Genomic DNA, 20202 nt, shown 5'->3' on the forward strand with positions numbered 1-20202 from the left:
AGCGTAATTAGCTAATGTAGCGTAACTAGCCAATGTAACGTAACTAGCCAATGTAACGTAACTAGCCAATGTAACGTAACTAGCCAATGTAGCGTAACTAGCCAATGTAACGTAACTAGCCAATGTAGCGTAACTAGCGAATGTAGCGTAACTAGCCAATGTAACGTAACTAGCCAATGTAGCGTAACTAGCCGATGTAACGTAACTAGCCAATGCAACGTAACTAGCCAACGTAACTAGCTAATGTAGCGTAACTAGCTAATGTAGCGTAACTAGCTAATGTAGCGTAACTAGCCAATGTAACGTAACTAGCCAATGTAACGTAACTAGCCAATGTAACGTAACTAGCCAATGTAGCGTAACTAGCCAATGTAACGTAACTAGCCAATGTAGCGTAACTAGCGAATGTAGCGTAACTAGCCAATGTAACGTAACTAGCCAATGTAGCGTAACTAGCCAATGTAACGTAACTAGCCAATGTAACGTAACTAGCCAATGTAGCTTACCAGATCAGTGAGGCTTTGCGCAGTTATATAAGGACAGAGGAGCATCACACACCACCCAGACGTGTGGAGCCTCAGCGCCTTGTTTCTCAGAGTAGACTATAGGAGTCCCACCTATAGTTACCGAAACCCAGCCCAGTAGTCAGCCAGGCAGCGTCACGTCTGCTTCAAAACACCTTCCTAATATTGAGCCTCAATTTGTCGTGGCATGGACTCTACAAAATGTTGACACAGTTCTACAGGAATGTTGGCCCATACTGACTCCAATGCTTCCCGCAGTTGTGTCAAGTTGGCTGGATGTCCTTTGGGTGGTGGGCCATTCTTAATAAACACAGGAAACTGTTGAGCAAGAAAAACCCAGCAGCGTTGCAGTTCTTGTCTCACTCAAACTGCTGTGACTGGCACCTACCACCATACTCCGTTCAAAGCCAACTTTTGCCTTGCCCATTCACCCTCTGAATGACAAACATACACAATCCATGTCTCGATTATTATATTATTATTATTATTATTATTATCGATTGGCTCAAGGCTTAAACATCCTTCTTTAGCCCGGATCCTCCCCTTCATCTTTAACCTGTCTCTTCCCCTTTATCTACACTGATTGAAGTGGATTTAACAGGTGACATCAATAAGGGATTACATCTTTCACCTGGATTCACCTGGTCAGTCTGTGTCATGGAAAGAGCAGGTGTTCTTAATGTTTTGTACACTCAGTCTGTGTCATGGAAAGAGCAGGTGTTCCTAATGTTTTATACACTCAGTCTGTGTCATGGAAAGAGCAGGTGTTCTTAATGTTTTGTACACTCAGTCTGTGTCATGGAAAGAGCAGGTGTTCCTAATGTTTTGTACACTCAGTCTGTGTGTCATGGAAAGAGCGGGTGTTCTTAATGTTTTGTACACTCAGTCTGTGTCATGGAAAGAGCAGGTGTTCCTAATGTTTTATACACTCAGTCTGTGTCATGGAAAGAGCAGGTGTTCTTAATGTTTTGTACACTCAGTCTGTGTCATGGAAAGAGCAGGTGTTCCTAATGTTTTGTACACTCAGTCTGTGTGTCATGGAAAGAGCGGGTGTTCTTAATGTTTTGTACACTCAGTCTGTGTGTCATGGAAAGAGCAGGTGTTCCTAATGTTTTGTACACTCAGTCTGTGTGTCATGGAAAGAGCAGGTGTTCTTAATGTTTTGTCCACTCAGTCTGTGTGTCATGGAAAGAGCAGGTGTTCTTAATGTTTTGTACACTCAGTCTGTGTGTCATGGAAAGAGCAGGTGTTCTTAATGTTTTGTCCACTCAGTCTGTGTATCATGGAAAGAGCAGGTGTTCTTAATGTTTTGTCCACTAAGTCTGTGTATCATGGAAAGAGCAGGTGTTCTTAATGTTTTGTCCACTCAGTCTGTGTATCATGGAAAGAGCAGGTGTTCTTAATGTTTTGTACACTCAGTCTGTGTGTCATGGAAAGAGCAGGTGTTCTTAATGTTTTGTCCACTCAGTCTGTGTGTCATGGAAAGAGCAGGTGTTCTTAAGCAACAGTTTCTGGAAGTTGGAAGAGGTTATGCAACAGAGAGGGCCAGGAGCGAGAGATACAGTCTGGAAGAAGAAGAAGAGGAAGACGAAAGGAGAAGAAACAGAAGACAGAAGAGGAAACAAGGGAACAATAACTTTGAGAAAGGAGGAAGAGGAAACAAGGAAACAATAACTTTGAGAAAGGAGGAAGAGGAAACAAGGAAACAATAACTTTGAGAAAGGAGGAAGAGGAAACAAGGGAACAATAACTTTGAGAAAGGAGAAAGAGGAAACAAGGAAACAATAACTTTGAGAAAAGAGGAAGAGGAAACAAGGGAACAATAACTTTGAGAAAGGAGGAAGAGGAAACAAGGGAACAATATGGTTGAGAAAGGAGGAAGAGGAAGAGGAAACAAGGGAACAATAAGGTTGAGAAAGGAGGAACAATAAGGTTGAGAAAGGAGGAAGAGGAAGAGGAAACAAGGGAACAATAACTTTGAGAAAGGAGGAAGAGGAAGAGGAAACAAGGGAACAATAAGGTTGAGAAAGGAGGAAGAGGAAACAAGGGAACAATAACTTTGAGAAAGGAGGAAGAGGAAACAAGGGAACAATATGGTTGAGAAAGGAGGAAGAGGAAACAAGGAAACAATAACTTTGAGAAAGGAGGAAGAGGAAGAGGAAACAAGGGAACAATATGGTTGAGAAAGGAGGAAGAGGAAACAAGGGAACAATAACTTTGAGAAAGGAGGAAGAGGAAACAAGGGAACAATAACTTTGAGAAAGGAGGAAGAGGAAACAAGGAAACAATAACTTTGAGAAAGGAGGAAGAGGAAACAAGGGAACAATAACTTTGAGAAAGGAGGAAGAGGAAACAAGGAAACAATAACTTTGAGAAAGGAGGAAGAGGAAACAAGGGAACAATAACTTTGAGAAAGGAGGAAGAGGAAACAAGGAAACAATAACTTTGAGAAAGGAGGAAGAGGAAACAAGGAAACAATAACTTTGAGAAAGGAGGAAGAGGAAACAAGGAAACAATAACTTTGAGAAAGGAGGAAGAGGGAACACGGGAACAATAAGGTTGAGAAAGGAGGAAGAGGAAGAGGAAACAAGGGAACAATAACTTTGAGAAAGGAGGAAGAGGAAACAAGGGAACAATAACTTTGAGAAAGGAGGAAGAGGAAACAAGGGAACAATAAGGTTGAGAAAGGAGGAAGAGGAAACAAGGGAACAATAAGTTTGAGAAAGGAGGAAGAGGGAACACGGGAACAATAAGGTTGAGAAAGGAGGAAGAGGAAGAGGAAACAAGGGAACAATAACTTTGAGAAAGGAGGAAGAGGAAGAGGAAACAAGGGAACAAGGGAACAATAACTTTGAGAAAAGAGGAAGAGAAAGAGGAAACAAGGGAACAAGGGAACAATAACTTTGAGAAAAGAGGAAGAGAAAGAGGAAACAAGGGAACAAGGGAACAATAAGGTTGAGAAAGGAGGAAGAGGAAACAAGGGAACAATATGGTTGAGAAAGGAGGAAGAGGAAACAAGGGAACAATATGGTTGAGAAAGGAGGAAGAGGAAACAAGGGAACAATATGGTTGAGAAAGGAGGAAGAGGAAACAAGGAAACAATAACTTTGAGAAAAGAGGAAGAGAAAGAGGAAACAAGGGAACAATATGGTTGAGAAAGGAGGAAGAGGAAACAAGGAAACAATAACTTTGAGAAAGGAGAAAAACAAGGGAACAATAAGAGAAAGAGGAAACAAGGGAACAATAAAAGGTTGAGAAAGGAGGAAGAGGAAACAAGGGAACAATAACTTGAGAAAGGAGGAAGAGGAAACAAGGGAACAATATGGTTGAGAAAGGAGGAAGAGGAAACAAGGGAACAATATGGTTGAGAAAGGAGGAAGAGGAAACAAGGAAACAATAACTTTGAGAAAGGAGGAAGAGGAAACAAGGGAACAATATGGTTGAGAAAGGAGGAAGAGGAAACAAGGAAACAATAACTTTGAGAAAGGAGGAAGAGGAAACAAGGGAACAATATGGTTGAGAAAGGAGGAAGAGGAAGAGGAAACAAGGGAACAATAACTTTGAGAAAGGAGGAAGAGGAAACAAGGGAACAATAACTTTGAGAAAAGAGGAAGAGAAAGAGGAAACAAGGGAACAATATGGTTGAGAAAGGAGGAAGAGGAAACAAGGGAACAATATGGTTGAGAAAGGAGGAAGAGGAAACAAGGGAACAATATGGTTGAGAAAGGAGGAAGAGGAAACAAGGAAACAATAACTTTGAGAAAAGAGGAAGAGAAAGAGGAAACAAGGGAACAATAAGGTTGAGAAAGGAGGAAGAGGAAACAAGGGAACAATAACTTTGAGAAAAGAGGAAGAGAAAGAGGAAACAAGGGAACAATATGGTTGAGAAAGGAGGAAGAGGAAACAAGGGAACAATATGGTTGAGAAAGGAGGAAGAGGAAACAAGGAAACAATAACTTTGAGAAAAGAGGAAGAGAAAGAGGAAACAAGGGAACAATATGGTTGAGAAAGGAGGAAGAGGAAACAAGGAAACAATAACTTTGAGAAAAGAGGAAGAGAAAGAGGAAACAAGGGAACAATAAGGTTGAGAAAGGAGGAAGAGGAAACAAGGGAACAATAACTTTGAGAAAGGAGGAAGAGGAAACAAGGGAACAATATGGTTGAGAAAGGAGGAAGAGGAAACAAGGGAACAATATGGTTGAGAAAGGAGGAAGAGGAAACAAGGGAACAATAAGTTTGAGAAAGGAGGAAGAGAAAGAGGAAACAAGGGAACAATAAGTTTGAGAAAGGAGGAAGAGGAAACAAGGGAACAATATGGTTGAGAAAGGAGGAAGAGGAAACAAGGGAACAATAAGTTTGAGAAAGGAGGAAGAGGAAACAAGGGAACAATATGGTTGAGAAAGGAGGAAGAGGAAACAAGGGAACAATAAGTTTGAGAAAGGAGGAAGAGAAAGAGGAAACAAGGGAACAATAAGTTTGAGAAAGGAGGAAGAGAAAGAGGAAACAAGGGCACAATAACTTTGAGAAAAGAGGAAGAGAAAGAGGCAACAATGGAACAATAAGGTTGAGAAAGGAGGAAGAGGAAACAAGGGAACAATAAGTTTGAGAAAGGAGGAAGAGGAAACAAGGGAACAATATGGTTGAGAAAGGAGGAAGAGGAAACAAGGGAACAATAAGTTTGAGAAAGGAGGAAGAGGAAACAAGGGAACATTAAGTTTGAGAAAGGAGGAAGAGGAAACAAGGGAACAATAAGTTTGAGAAAGGAGGAAGAGGAAACAAGGGAACAATATGGTTGAGAAAGGAGGAAGAGGAAACAAGGGAACAATAACTTCGAGAAAGGAGGAAGGGGAAACAAGGGAACAATAACTTTGAGAAAAGAGGAAGAGAAAGAGGAAACAAGGGAACAATAAGTTTGAGAAAGGAGGAAGAGGAAACAAGGGAGCAATAACTTTGAAAAAGGAGGAAGAGGAAACAAGGGAACAATAAGTTTGAGAAAGGAGGAAGAAGAAACAAGGAAACAATAACTTTGAGAAAGGAGGAAGAGGAAACAAGGGAACAATAACTTTGAGAAACGAGGAAGAGGAAACAAGGGAACAATAAGTTTGAGAAAGGAGGAAGAGGAAACAAGGAAACAATAACTTTGAGAAAGGAGGAAGCGGAAACAAGGGAACAATAAGTTTGAGAAAGGAGGAAGAGGAAACAAGGGAACAATATGGTTGAGAAAGGAGGAAGAGGAAACAAGGGAACAATAAGTTTGAGAAAGGAGGAAGAGGAAACAAGGGAACAATATGGTTGAGAAAGGAGGAAGAGGAAACAAGGGAACAATAAGTTTGAGAAAGGAGGAAGAGAAAGAGGAAACAAGGGAACAATATGGTTGAGAAAGGAGGAAGAGGAAGAGGAAACAAGGGAACAATAACTTTGAGAAAAGAGGAAGAGAAAGAGGAAACAATGGAACAATAAGGTTGAGAAAGGAGGAAGAGGAAACAAGGGAACAATAAGTTTGAGAAAGGAGGAAGAGGAAACAAGGGAACAATATGGTTGAGAAAGGAGGAAGAGGAAACAAGGGAACAATAACTTTGAGAAAGGAGGAAGAGGAAGAGGAAACAAGGGAACAATATGGTTGAGAAAGGAGGATGAGGGAACACGGGAACAATAACTTTGAGAAAGGAGGAAGAGGAAGAGGAAACAAGGGAACAATATGGTTGAGAAAGGAGGAGGAGGAAACAAGGGAACAATAACTTTGAGAAAGGAGGAAGAGGAAACAAGGGAACAATAAGTTTGAGAAAGGAGGAAGAGGAAACAAGGGAACAATATGGTTGAGAAAGGAGGAAGAGGAAACAAGGGAACAATAACTTTGAGAAAGGAGGAAGAGGAAGAGGAAACAAGGGAACAATATGGTTGAGAAAGGAGGAAGAGGGAACACGGGAACAATAACTTTGAGAAAGGAGGAAGAGGAAGAGGAAACAAGGGAACAATATGGTTGAGAAAGGAGGAGGAGGAAACAAGGGAACAATAACTTTGAGAAAGGAGGAAGAGGAAACAAGGGAACAATAACTTTGAGAAAGGAGAAAGAGGAAACAAGGGAACAATATGGTTGAGAAAGGAGGAAGAGGAAACAAGGGAACAATAACTTTGAGAAAGGAGGAAGAGGAAACAAGGGAGCAATAACTTTGAGAAAGGAGGAAGAGGAAACAAGGGAACAATAACTTTGAGAAAGGAGGAAGAGGAAGAGGAAACAAGGGAACAATATGGTTGAGAAAGGAGGAAGAGGAAACAAGGGAACAATAACTTTGAGAAAGGAGGAAGAGGAAACAAGGGAGCAATAACTTTGAGAAAGGAGGAAGAGGAAACAAGGGAGCAATAACTTTGAGAATGGAGGAAGAGGAAACAAGGGAACAATATGGTTGAGAAAGGAGGAAGAGGAAACAAGGAAACAATAACTTTGAGAAAAGAGGAAGAGGAAACAAGGGAACAATAAGGTTGAGAAAGGAGGAAGAGGAAGAGGAAACAAGGGAACAATAAGGTTGAGAAAGGAGGAAGAGGAAACAAGGGAACAATATGGTTGAGAAAGGAGGAAGAGGAAGAGGAAACAAGGGAACAATAAGGTTGAGAAAGGAGGAAGAGGGAACACGGGAACAATAACTTTGAGAAAGGAGGAAGAGGAAACAAGGAAACAATAACTTTGAGAAAGGAGGAAGATTGAAATGGCATGAATAAAAGAGGATGGATTAAGAATAAAAAAGAAAAGCTGGATGGATATAACATTTTTAAAAAAGCAAAAAATAAGAGGAGAAAGTGGAGACAAGAGAGATATGGAGATCAAGATTGAATACATTATCCCAAATTGTCCAGTATTAAAGCCAGAACCAGAGAACCAAAATAGTCCTTACTGTCGTTAATGAGAAAGAGTAGGGAGACGAGGAGTAGAATACCGCTCTGGAAAGCTCTCATGGTGATGATGCTGATCCTTCCTTTGTGGTCTCCTTCCCTTTGAGCGATGTGATCACACAATGAAAAGCAGGTTGTTTGCTTCGTGGTCCTTCCCTGGAACGATGGTATTGAACAATGAGAATACGTTGTTTTTTCTCTTGCTGGTCGTTCCCTGGAGAGATGTGATCACACAATGAAAAGCAGGTTGTTTGCTGCTAAACCCCTCTGATCTTAATCCTTTCTTCATCTGCTAACAAGGAGCTAATACCTCATCCTGCCTGCACGGACCAGGAGATTAGCGGTTACTGGTTAGAGGTTAGCGTCTCCAATGGAGGCCTCTGGCTCTGGTAGCGGCTAGGTTAGCTTCTCCACTGGAGGCCTGTGGCTCAGGTAGCGGCTAGGTTAGCTTCTCCACTGGAGACCTATGGCTCAGGTAGCGGCTAGGTTAGCTTCTCCACTGGAGGCCTATGGCTCAGGTAGCGGCTAGGTTAGCTTCTCCACTGGAGACCTATGGCTCTGGTAGCGGCTAGGTTAGCTTCTCCACTGGAGGCCTATGGCTCTGGTAGCGGATAGCCTAGCTTCTCTACTGGAGGCCTATGGCTCTGGTAGAGGCTAGCCTAGCTTCTCCACTGGAGGCCTATGGTTCTGGTAGCGGCTAGGTTAGCTTCTCCACTGGAGGCCTGTGGCTCTGGTAGCGGCTAGGTTAGCTTCTCCACTGGAGGCCTATGGCTCAGGTAGCGGCTAGGTTAGCTTCTCCACTGGAGGCCTATGACTCTGGTAGAGGCTAGGTTAGCTTCTCCACTGGAGGCCTATGGCTCAGGTAGCGGCTAGGTTAGCTTCTCCACTGGAGGCCTATGGCTCAGGTAGCGGCTAGGTTAGCTTCTCCACTGGAGGCCTATGACTCTGGTAGAGGCTAGCCTAGCTTCTCCACTGGAGGCCTATGGCTCAGGTAGCGGCTAGGTTAGCTTCTCCACTGGAGACCTATGGCTCTGGTAGCGGCTAGGTTAGCTTCTCCACTGGAGGCCTATGGCTCTGGTAGCGGATAGCCTAGCTTCTCTACTGGAGGCCTATGGCTCTGGTAGCGGCTAGGCTAGCTTCTCCACTGAAGGCCTGTGGCTCTGGTAGTGGCTAGACTAGCTTCTCCACTGGAGGCCTGTGGCTCTGGTAGAGGCTAGCCTAGCTTCTCCACTGGAGGCCTATGGTTCTGGTAGCGGCTAGGTTAGCTTCTCCACTGGAGGCCTGTGGCTCTGGTAGCGGCTAGGTTAGCTTCTCCACTGGAGGCCTATGGCTCAGGTAGCGGCTAGGTTAGCTTCTCCACTGGAGGCCTATGACTCTGGTAGAGGCTAGGTTAGCTTCTCCACTGGAGGCCTATGGCTCAGGTAGCGGCTAGGTTAGCTTCTCCACTGGAGACCTATGGCTCAGGTAGCGGCTAGGTTAGCTTCTCCACTGGAGGCCTTTGGCTCTGGTAGCGGCTAGGTTAGCTTCTCCACTGGAGGCCTATGGCTCAGGTAGCGGCTAGGTTAGCTTCTCCACTGGAGACCTATGGCTCTGGTAGCGGCTAGGTTAGCTTCTCCACTGGAGGCCTATGGCTCTGGTAGCGGCGATCCTAGTGTCTCCACTGGAGACCTATGGCTCTGGTAGCGGATAGCCTAGCTTCTCTACTGGAGGCCTATGGCTCTGGTAGCGGCTAGGCTAGCTTCTCCACTGAAGGCCTGTGGCTCTGGTAGTGGCTAGACTAGCTTCTCCACTGGAGGCCTGTGGCTCTGGTAGAGGCTAGCCTAGCTTCTCCACTGGAGGCCTATGGTTCTGGTAGCGGCTAGGTTAGCTTCTCCACTGGAGGCCTATGGCTCAGGTAGCGGCTAGGTTAGCTTCTCCACTGGAGACCTATGGCTCAGGTAGCGGCTAGGTTAGCTTCTCCACTGGAGGCCTGTGGCTCTGGTAGCGGCTAGGTTAGCTTCTCCACTGGAGGCCTATGGCTCAGGTAGCGGCTAGGTTAGCTTCTCCACTGGAGACCTATGGCTCAGGTAGCGGCTAGGCTAGCTTCTCCACTGGAGGCCTGTGGCTGTGGTAACGAGCCATGGAATCCACCTCCATATCCCGCACTCTTAGAAAAAAGGGTTCCAAAGGAGTTATTTGGCTGTCCCCATGGGAGAACCTTTTTGGTTCCAAGTAACACCCTTTTGGGTTCCACAAGCCTCTTGTGGAAAGGGTTCTACATGGATCCCAAAACGGTTCTTCCTGGAACCAAAAGGTGTTCTCCTATGGGGACAGCCAAAGAACCCTTTTAGGTTCGAGATACCACCTTTTTTTTTTACAAGAGTGTATTTCCCAGAATTATCATCTGCAGGTAGATTTTTCTGGATTTGTTTCCAAGATCTGTATCGTTGCATGTACATTGATCGATTAACTATTCTTATGCTGTATAAAGATAAATAACAGACATTTCTCTGAACCAATCAAATCTTTTATTTACCGTTACTGGGTGATCCAGTTTAAATGGTTTAGGTAGTCTCCTTTATCAATGTCTATTATCCTGACAGTGATTCAGAAAGGATTCCTATAGGGTCGCTGGCATTAGTGGGTTATATTAGGTTGACGTTGTGTAATAATTCGGGACACGTTGTCTGTTAGAATCATTATGGAACTCAGACCACACTTAGCAGGTTAAACCTGGAGCCTGGCGCACAGTTCACGACGTACGAGATAACAGTTCCATAATTACTGAGAATTAGAGTAGATTTATAGGACTATTGTTCAACCCTTATTGTACACTTTTTAAAATATATTTTAAAAATATATATTCCACCTGGCAATTCAGCTAAGAAGGAATACTTATTTTACAATGACGGCCTACCCAATCACGGCCTGATGTGATGCAGCCTGGATTCGAACCAGGGACTGTAGTGACACCTCTCGCACAGTGGTCTAAGGCGCAGTGCCATCTACCAACTGGTATTTTAAATCTACCAGTTGGTAGATGGCATTCTTTCATTGATCACTATTTTCAGAATTCCGTTCTCTCGATGTATTCTAGTCTGTTCATTAAAATTCTATTTAAAGGCATAACGCATTTAAAGGGATGGCTTAAGTTAAATGTACTGAAAAGGGGGAGGGTTTTCAGTGGTTGAATTAAGACTTATTCCGAGTGCACAAGGGAACCACACCTGCAAAGCCCATTATGCACCTTCATAAAGTAAGATCGAATACCAACTACTAAGAAGTGCGTAGGAGAGGCGTAAGTAGGAGAGGCGTAATTTTGGAAAGGCGTCCGCGAGCTTTCTAGCCTAAGACTTCTTGCATTTATTAAGTTGACTTTTCTGTGACTTTTTTGGGGGGTTGTTTTGGACTTCGGTGAGTTTTTTTTCCGGCTGTTCAGACACACAAACACACAAAAAAATCTGGAGACAAGCTGAAGTTCGGAGCCAAAGTCTACGACCCTTCATAGTTGAATAGTCAACAGTAGGGATTCTTTAATAAGGCTTTGTTGTCATTCAACGAGAGATAATCCATTTTCATGCACATTTCTTTTATTGAAAAATACTGCAACAAACATCTTAGATGTAAAATTATGCGATTAAGATTACTTCAGCAAAAAACGTATGAATTAATGAAAGATTTCTTGAGTTATCTTAGATTCATTCTAAGATGGTGTACAGTATACTGGCTACAGTGTCTCAAAATGGACAAACAGTACTATTTTATCAAGCGAAGGTATTTTAAGGGAGTATGCGAGCTCACTCCTTTGGCTCGGCTAGGCGCCAGACTAACTGAAGCATGCTGACGATTTATGTCGGGATATCGGGCCCTTGGTGAAAGCCACAGGCCTTTTTAAAGGAACTCATTCATCAACCATGTATCTGTCAATAACTAATATAGTCATGGGTGGTATCTCTTCAAATATAGTCATGGGTGGTATCTCTTCAAATATAGTCATGGGTAGTATCTCTACACATATAGTCATGGGTGGTATCTCTACAAATATAGTCATGGGTGGTATCTCTTCAAATATAGTCATGGGTGGTATCTCTACAAATACAGTCATGGGTTCCTCTCTACAAATACAGTCATGGGTCTATCTCTCACATACAGTCATGGTGGTATCTCTAGACATATAGTCATGGGTAGTATCTCTTCAAATACCCATGGGTGGTATCTCTAACAAATACAGTCATGGGTGGTATCTCTACACATATAGTCATGGGTGGTATCTCTTCAAATATAGTCATGGGTGGTATCTCTACACATATAGTCATGGGTAGTATCTCTTCAAATATAGTCATGGGTGGTATCTCTACAAATACAGTCATGAGTGGTATCTCTACAAATAAAGTCATGGGTAGTATCTCTTCAAATATAGTCATGGGTGGTATCTCTACAAATATAGTCATGGGTAGTATCTCTACACATATAGTCATGGGTGGTATCTCTACACATTTAGTCATGGGTGGTATATCTACACATATAGTCATGGGTGGTATCTCTACACATATAGTCAGGCTCTGAATATAGTCATGGGTGGTATCTCTACAATACAGTCATGGGTGGTATCTCTACACATATAGTCATGGGTGGTATCTCTACAAATATAGTCATGGGTAGTATCTCTACACATATAGTCATGCCCAGTCAAAATCTCTACACATTTAGTCATGGTGGAATATCTACACATATAGTCATGGGTGGTATCTCTACACATATAGTCATGGGTGGTATCTCTTCAAGGAATATAGTCATGGGTGGTATCTCTACACATACAGTCATGGGTGGTATCTCTACACATATAGTCATGGGTAGTATCTCTTCAAATATAGTCATGGGTGGTATCTCTACAAATACAGTCATGGGTGGTATCTCTACACATATAGTCATGGGTGGTATCTCTTCAAATATAGTCATGGGTGGTATCTCTACACATATAGTCATGGGTAGTATCTCTACAAATATAGTCATGGGTGGTATCTCTACAAATACAGTCATGGGTGGTATCTCTACACATATAGTCATGGGTGGTATCTCTTCAAATATAGTCATGGGTGGTATCTCTACACATATAGTCATGGGTGGTATCTCTTCAAATATAGTCATGGGTGGTATCTCTACAAATATAGTCATGGGTAGTATCTCTTCAAATATAGTCATGGGTGGTATCTCTACAAATATAGTCATGGGTAGTATCTCTACACATATAGTCATGGGTGGTATCTCTACACATATAGTCATGGGTGGTATATCTACACATATAGTCATGGGTGGTATCTCTACACATACAGTCATGGGTGGTATCTCTACACATATAGTCATGGGTGGTATCTCTACGAATATAGTCATGGGTGGTATCTCTACAAATATAGTCATGGGTGGTATCTCTACACATACAGTCATGGGTGGTATCTCTTCAAATATAGTCATGGGTGGTATCTCTACACATATAGTCATGGGTAGTATCTCTTCAAATATAGTCATGGGTGGTATCTCTACAAATACAGTCATGGGTGGTATCTCTACAAATCAGTAATAATAATAATAATAATAACATGGGTGGTATCTCTACACATACAGTCATGGGTGGTATCTCTACAAATATAGTCATGGGTGGTATCTCTACAAATATAGTCATGGGTGGTATCTCTTCAAATATAGTCATGGGTGGTATCTCTACAAATATAGTCATGGGTGGTATCTCTTCAAATATAGTCATGGGTGGTATCTCTACACATATAGTCATGGGTGGTATCTCTTCAAATATAGTCATGGGTGGTATCTCTACAAATACAGTCATGGGTGGTATCTCTACAAATATAGTCATGGGTGGTATCTCTACAAATATAGTCATGGGTGGTATCTCTACAAATATAGTCATGGTGGTATCTCTACACATATAGTCATGGGTGGTATCTCTACAAATATAGTCATGGGTGGTATCTCTACAAATATAGTCATGGGTGGTATCTCTACACATATAGTCATGGGTGGTATCTCTACAAATATAGTCATGGGTGGTATCTCTACAAATATAGTCATGGGTGGTATCTCTACAAATATAGTCATGGGTGGTATCTCTACAAATATAGTCATGGGTGGTATCTCTACACATACAGTCATGGGTGGTATCTCTACAAATATAGTCATGGGTGGTATCTCTACAAATATAGTCATGGGTGGTATCTCTACAAATATAGTCATGGGTGGTATCTCTACAAATATAGTCATGGGTGGTATCTCTACAAATACAGTCATGGGTGGTATCTCTACACATACAGTCATGGGTGGTATCTCTACAAATATAGTCATGGGTGGTATCTCTACACATATAGTCATGGGTGGTATCTCTTCAAATATAGTCATGGGTGGTATCTCTACAAATATAGTCATGGGTGGTATCTCTACAAATATAGTCATGGGTGGTATCTCTACAAATATAGTCATGGGTGGTATCTCTACAAATACAGTCATGGGTGGTATCTCTACACATACAGTCATGGGTGGTATCTCTACACATATAGTCATGGGTAGTATCTCTTCAAATATAGTCATGGGTGGTATCTCTACAAATACAGTCATGGGTGGTATCTCTACACATATAGTCATGGGTGGTATCTCTTCAAATATAGTCATGGGTGGTATCTCTTCAAATATAGTCATGGGTGGTATCTCTACACATATAGTCATGGGTGGTATCTCTACAAATATAGTCATGGGTGGTATCTCTACAAATACAGTCATGGGTGGTATCTCTACAAATACAGTAATAATAATAATAATAATAACATGGGTGGTATCTCTACAAATACAGTCATGGGTGGTATCTCTACACATATAGTCATGGGTGGTATCTCTACAAATATAGTCATGGGTGGTATCTCTACAAATATAGTCATGGGTAGTATCTCTACAAATATAGTCATGGGTGGTATCTCTACAAATACAGTCATGGGTGGTATCTCTACACATACAGTCATGGGTGGTATCTCTACAAATACAGTCATGGGTGGTATCTCTACAAATACAGTCATGGGTGGTATCTCTACAAATACAGTCATGGGTGGTATCTCTACAAATATAGTCATGGGTGGTATCTCTACAAATACATTACATTTACATTTAAGTCATTTAGCAGACGCTCTATCCAGAGCGACTTACAAATTGGTGCATTCACCTTATGACATCCAATGGAACAGCCACTTTACAATAGTGCATCTAAATCTTTTAAGGGGGGAGGGGGTGAGAAGGATTACTTTATCCTATCCTAGGTCCTTAAAGAGGTGGGGTTTCAGGTGTCTCCGGAAGGTGGTGATTGACTCCGCTGTCCTGGCGTCGTGAGGGAGTGTGTTCCACCATTGGGGAGCCAGAGCAGCGAACAGTTTTGACTGGGCTGAGTAACTCTACTTCCTCAGTGGTAGGGAGGCAAGCAGGCCAGAGGTGGATGAATGCAGTGCCCTTGTTTGGGTGTAGGGCCTGATCAGAGCCTGGAGGTACTGAGGTGGTTCCCCTCACAGCTCCGTGGCAAGCACCATGGTCTTGTAACGGATGCGAGCTTCAACTGGAAGCCAGTGGAGGAGCGGAGGAGCGGGGTGACGTGAGAGAACTTGGGTGGGTTGAACACCAGACGGGCTGCGTAGTATCTGGATGAGTTGTAGGGGTATAATGGCACAGGCAGGAGCCCAGCCATGGGTGCAGTAATCCAGACGGGAGATGACAAGTGCCTGGATTAGGACCTGCGCCGCTTCCTGTGTGAGGCAGGGTCGTACTCTGGGATGTTGTAGAGCATGAACCTACAGGAACGTGCCACCGCCTTGATGTTAGTTGAGAACGACAGGGTGTTGTCCAGGATCACGCAAGGTTCTTAGCGCTCTGGGAGGAGGACACAATGGAGTTGTCAACCGTGATGGCGAGATCATGGAGTCGGGCAGTCCTTCCCCGGGAGGAAGAGCAGCTCCGTCTTGCCGAGGTTCAGCTTGAGGTGGTGATCCGTCATCCACACTGATATGTCTGCCAGACATGCAGAGATGCGATTCGCCACCTGGTCATCAGAAGGGGGAAAGGAGAAGATTAATTGTGTGTCTCTGCATAGCAATGATAGGAGAGACCATGTGAGGTTATGACAGAGCCAAGTGACTTGGTGTATAGCGAGAATAGGAGAGGGCCTAGAACAGAGCCCTGGGGGACACCAGTGGTGAGAGCGCGTGGTGAGGAGACAGATTCTCGCCACGCCACCTGGTAGGAGCGACCTGTCAGGTAGGACGCAATCCAAGCGTGGGCCACGCCGGAGATGCCCAACTCGGAGAGGGTGGAGAGGAGGATCTGATGGTTCACAGTATCGAAGGCAGCCGATAGGTCTAGAAGGATGAGAGCAGAGGAGAGAGAGTTAGCTTTAGCAGTGCGGAGCGCCTCCGTGATACAGAGAAGAGCAGTCTCAGTTGAATGACTAGTCTTGAAACCTGACTGATTTGGATCAAGAAGGTCATTCTGAGAGAGAGAGCTGGCCAAGGACGGCACATTCAAGAGTTTTGGAGAGAAAAGAAAGAAGGGATACTGGTCTGTAGTCATCGGAGGGATCGAGTGTAGGTTTTTTCAGAAGGGGGTGCAACTCTCGCTCTCTTGAAGACGGAAGGGACGTAGCCAGCGGTCAGGGATGAGTTGATGAGCGAGGTGAGGTAAGGGAGGAAGTCTCCGGAAATGGTCTGGAGAAGAGAGGAGGGGATAGGGTCGAGTCAGGTTGTTGGGCGGCCGGCCGTCACAAGACGCGAGATTTCATCTGGAGAGAGAGGGAGAAAGAGGTCAGAGCACAGGGTAGGGCAGTGTGAGCAGAACCAGCGGTGTCGTTTGACTTAGCAAACGAGGATCGGATGTCGTCGACCTTCTTTTCAAAATGGTTGACGAAGTCATCTGCAGAGAGGGAGGAGGGGGGTGAGGATTCAGGAGGGAGGAGAAGGTGGCAAAGAGCTTCCTAGGGTTAGAGGCAGATGCTTGGAATTTAGAGTGGTAGAAAGTGGCTTTAGCTGCAGAGACAGAGGAGGAAAATGTAGAGAGGAGGGAGCGAAAGGATGCCAGGTCCGCAGGGAGGCGAGTTTTCCTCCATTTCCGTCGGCTGCCCGGAGCCCTGTTCTGTGAGCTCGCAATGAGTCGTCGAGCCACGGAGCGGGAGGGGAGGACAGTCATGGAAGATAGGGGACATAGAGAGTCAAAGGATGCAGAAAGGGAGGAGAGGAGGGTTGAGGAGGCAGAATCAGGAGATAGGTTTGAGCAGAGGGAAGAGATGATAGGATGGAAGAGGAGAGAGTAGTCATGGGGAGAGAGAGCGAAGGTTGGGACGGCGCGATACCATCCGAGTAGGGGCAGTGTGGGAAGTGTTGGATGAGAGCGAGAGGGAAAAGGATACAAGGTAGTGGTGGAGACTTGGAGGGGAGTTGCAATGAGGTTAGTGGAAGAACAGCATCTAGTAAAGATGAGGTCGAGCGTATTGCCTGCCTTGTGAGTAGGGGGAAGGTGAGAGGGTGAGGTCAAAAGAGGAAAGGAGGGAAAGAAGGAGGCAGAGAGGAATGAGTCAAAGGTAGACGTGGGGAGGTTAAAGTCGCCCAGAACTGTGAGAGGTGAGCCGTCCTCAGGAAAGGAGCTTATCAAGACATCAAGCTCATTGATGAACTCTCCGAGGGGACCTGGAGGGCGATAAATGATAAGGATGTTAAGCTTGAAAGGGCTGGTAACTGTGACAGCATGAAATTCAAAGGAGGTATCTCTATAGACAGATGGGTAAGGGAGAAAGAGAGAATGACCACTTGGGAGAGATGAGGATCCCGGTGCCACCACCCCGCTGACCAGAAGCTCATGGGTGTGCGAGAACACGTGGGCGGACGAAGAGAGAGCAGTAGGATAGCAGTGTTATCTGTGGTGATCCATGTTTCCGGGTGCCAAGAAGTCGAGGGACTGGAGGGAGGCATAGGCTGAGATGAACTCTGCCTTGTTGGCCGCAGATCGGCAGTTCCAGAGGCTACCGGAGACCTGGAACTCCACGTGGGTCGTGCGCGCTGGGACCACCAGATGGGTGGTATCTCGGCCACGCGGTGGGAGCGTTTGTATGGTCTGTGCAGAGAGGAGATAACAGGGATAGACAGACACATAGTTGACAGGCTACAGAAGAGGCTACGCTAATGCAAGGAGATTGGAATGACAAGTGGACTACACGTCTCGAATGTTCAGAAAGTTATTACAGTCATGGGTGGTATCTCTCTACAAATATAGTCATGGGTGGTATCTCTACTATTCACTCAAAAAGAAAAAGACACCCGGGGAAATATATCCCACCGTTTAATTACATTTTATTCCACTGTAGAGTGAGTGCATTTTATATTTCACTTCAGAGTAGAGTGAAATAATCATTAGTTCACTCTGGCGTATTGTGAATTTCGCCAGTGTTAATTTTCTACTCTGTACAGGGTGACAGAAACATTGTCCAAATGTTAATATTTGGTGTTGATTTCACCCTGTTGAGTGTGAAGGCACATGCACACCGCAAACGTAAAACAATGTGTTGTGAAATAAACATGACATTCACAGCACTGAGAATCCTAGGTGTGTGTGTGTGTGTGTGTGTGTGTGTGTGTGTGTGTGTGTGTGTGTGTGTGTGTGTGTGTGTGTGAGTGTGTGTGTGTGTGTGTGTGTGTGTGTGAGTGTGTGTGTGAGTCATAAATGAGAGAGAGTGTGGGTGGGTGGGTGTGTTGGGTATGCACATTCCCAGCACTGTCTCATGAACATTTACAGTTTGTACACATGTTGTGTGTGTGAGTGTATGTGTGTGTGTGTGTGTGTGTGTGTGTGTGTGTGTGTGTGTGTGTGTGTGTGAGTGTGTGTGTGTGTGTGTGTGTGTGTGCAATTTTCATTTTCCTCCTAGGACTCCATTTTCATATCAGGCGACCCCACGTGGTGTTGCGACCCCTAGGTTGGGAAACGCTGGCCTAATCACTTTGGAGGTGTTTTGTTGTTTTGTTTTTGTTTTGTCAAAGAAGCCACATCCCACGTTTCTATTGTCATCCTTTATTTCACGTTTCACGTTTCAGATGCTGTACACTATAGCTGTGCAGACCTGGGTTCAAATAGTATTAGAAATCAATTCAGTTACATTATCGGTGCTTGATTGATCTTGCCTGGTTTAACAGATTAATAGAATAGTCCCAAAACTGCAAACTCCGCCCATCTAGCACTCAGAACCAACACTCGCCATTTGAACCCGGACGTGTAGCTGTGCGGAGCTCCACCTTGTGAACACATCAATTATAACAGGGACTGTGACAGATTGAATTACTTTATCTACCCTCAGTCCTGATTATTACAGGAATAATTACCGGTCAAACATCCTCAATATTAAAATAAAAATAAATAAAATCCCATCACAGGTTTAGTTTTTTTTTTCCTCCAAGAAAAGATATGACATAAAATTAGGCCTCACAAAGTATCTGCACGATAACACGACCAAGGGAAGCCATTTAAACACAATATTGTATCAAAATGCAGATATATATATATATATATATCTCTATTATAATCATCAACTTCCTACTTACAAAACAAAAAAGACGTTTCTATTTTTCTACTTCCACATGCAGTTCTCTGTGATCAAGTATATTTCTTATTAACTGAACGATTCATTGATTTATTCTATATATATATATATATATGGGTTTCTTTTCCTCTGTGTTTCACTCTCTAGTGTTGAGGAGTTGGAGGAGGGAACCGTCTTTCCCTATCATTTGCTGTCATGGCAACCACATCGCATATCGGTCTATCTTCAATCAATGCACTCACCTTTTCTCTCTATCACGCACACGCTTTCACACACACACACACACACACACACACACACACACACACACACACACACACACACACACACACACACACACACACACACACACACACACACACACACACACACACACACACACACACACACACACCACAACATGTGTACAAACTGTAAATGTGTACATGAGACTGAGTTGCACACTTGTGCATACCCAACACACCACACACACCCCCACACACACGCCCACACACACGCCCACACACACGCCCACACACACCACACTCTCTCTCTCATTTATGATATAGAGTACATTTCAAAACACTCTTTCACCGGATCCCTGATACAGGACATGTTTTGCACATTGGCACATCAAAATGTACTGGGTGAAACAGAAGACAACCATTGACCCTTCCCAATACTCTGGGGGTGCAATGATGCCAGTAGATACATGTACACAGTCAGTCAGTAGTATATTAAATCCAGAAACCACTGTGGCTTCAACTGTCCATCTGCCCATCTGTCCATCTGTCCAGCTGTCCATCTGTCCAGCTGTCCATCTGTCCAGCTGTCCATCTGTCCAGCTGTCCATCTGTCCAACTGCCCATCTGTCCAGCTGTCCAACTGCCCATCTGTCCAGCTGCCCATCTGTCCAGCTGTCCATCTGTCCAACTGTCCAACTGTCCATCTGTCCAACTGCCCATCAGTCCAAAGGGAAGGTTTGGACGTAAAAGAAGAGAAAAAGATGAGGATGTGGTTCTTTCTTCTATACCACTCCTTCCCCCTCAGGCCCTGGAGACATGGACGTATTCAGTGTTGCTAGCTCTTTCCCATCTTGGCGATCAGCTCGTCACAGATCTTGGTCAGTTCTTCAATCTCTTTGTTCTTTAAGGAAGAGAGACAAAACCATGAGGTTAGAGTAATTCTGTGTTCATTTCGTCCCCCCAAAAA

The 20202-nt window shown here is 44.0% G+C and overlaps 2 protein-coding genes across 3 annotated transcripts in view; both read right to left on the reverse strand.

Annotated features, from left to right (window-relative positions):
- Positions 1 to 7662, reverse strand: part of ly6pge (lymphocyte antigen 6 family member pge) — a 29239-nt gene extending 21577 nt beyond the window's left edge. For both annotated transcript variants that reach the window (XM_052495042.1, XM_052495034.1), the window contains exon 1: positions 7415 to 7662. In XM_052495042.1, the coding sequence (XP_052351002.1) occupies positions 7415 to 7475 (61 nt within the window). In that variant the 5' untranslated portion in view covers positions 7476 to 7662. The remainder of the gene's footprint in view (positions 1 to 7414) is intronic.
- A 10807-nt stretch (positions 7663 to 18469) lies between these two features.
- The window catches only part of tacc2 (transforming, acidic coiled-coil containing protein 2), a 58289-nt gene continuing 56556 nt past the window's right edge, over positions 18470 to 20202 (reverse strand). The window contains exon 18 of the mRNA XM_052497048.1: positions 18470 to 20136. Within this exon, the coding sequence (XP_052353008.1) occupies positions 20071 to 20136 (66 nt within the window). The 3' untranslated portion in view covers positions 18470 to 20070. The remainder of the gene's footprint in view (positions 20137 to 20202) is intronic.

The sequence above is a fragment of the Oncorhynchus keta genome, chromosome 3 (genome assembly GCF_023373465.1).
Source record: "Oncorhynchus keta strain PuntledgeMale-10-30-2019 chromosome 3, Oket_V2, whole genome shotgun sequence".
NCBI lineage: Eukaryota > Metazoa > Chordata > Actinopteri > Salmoniformes > Salmonidae > Oncorhynchus > Oncorhynchus keta.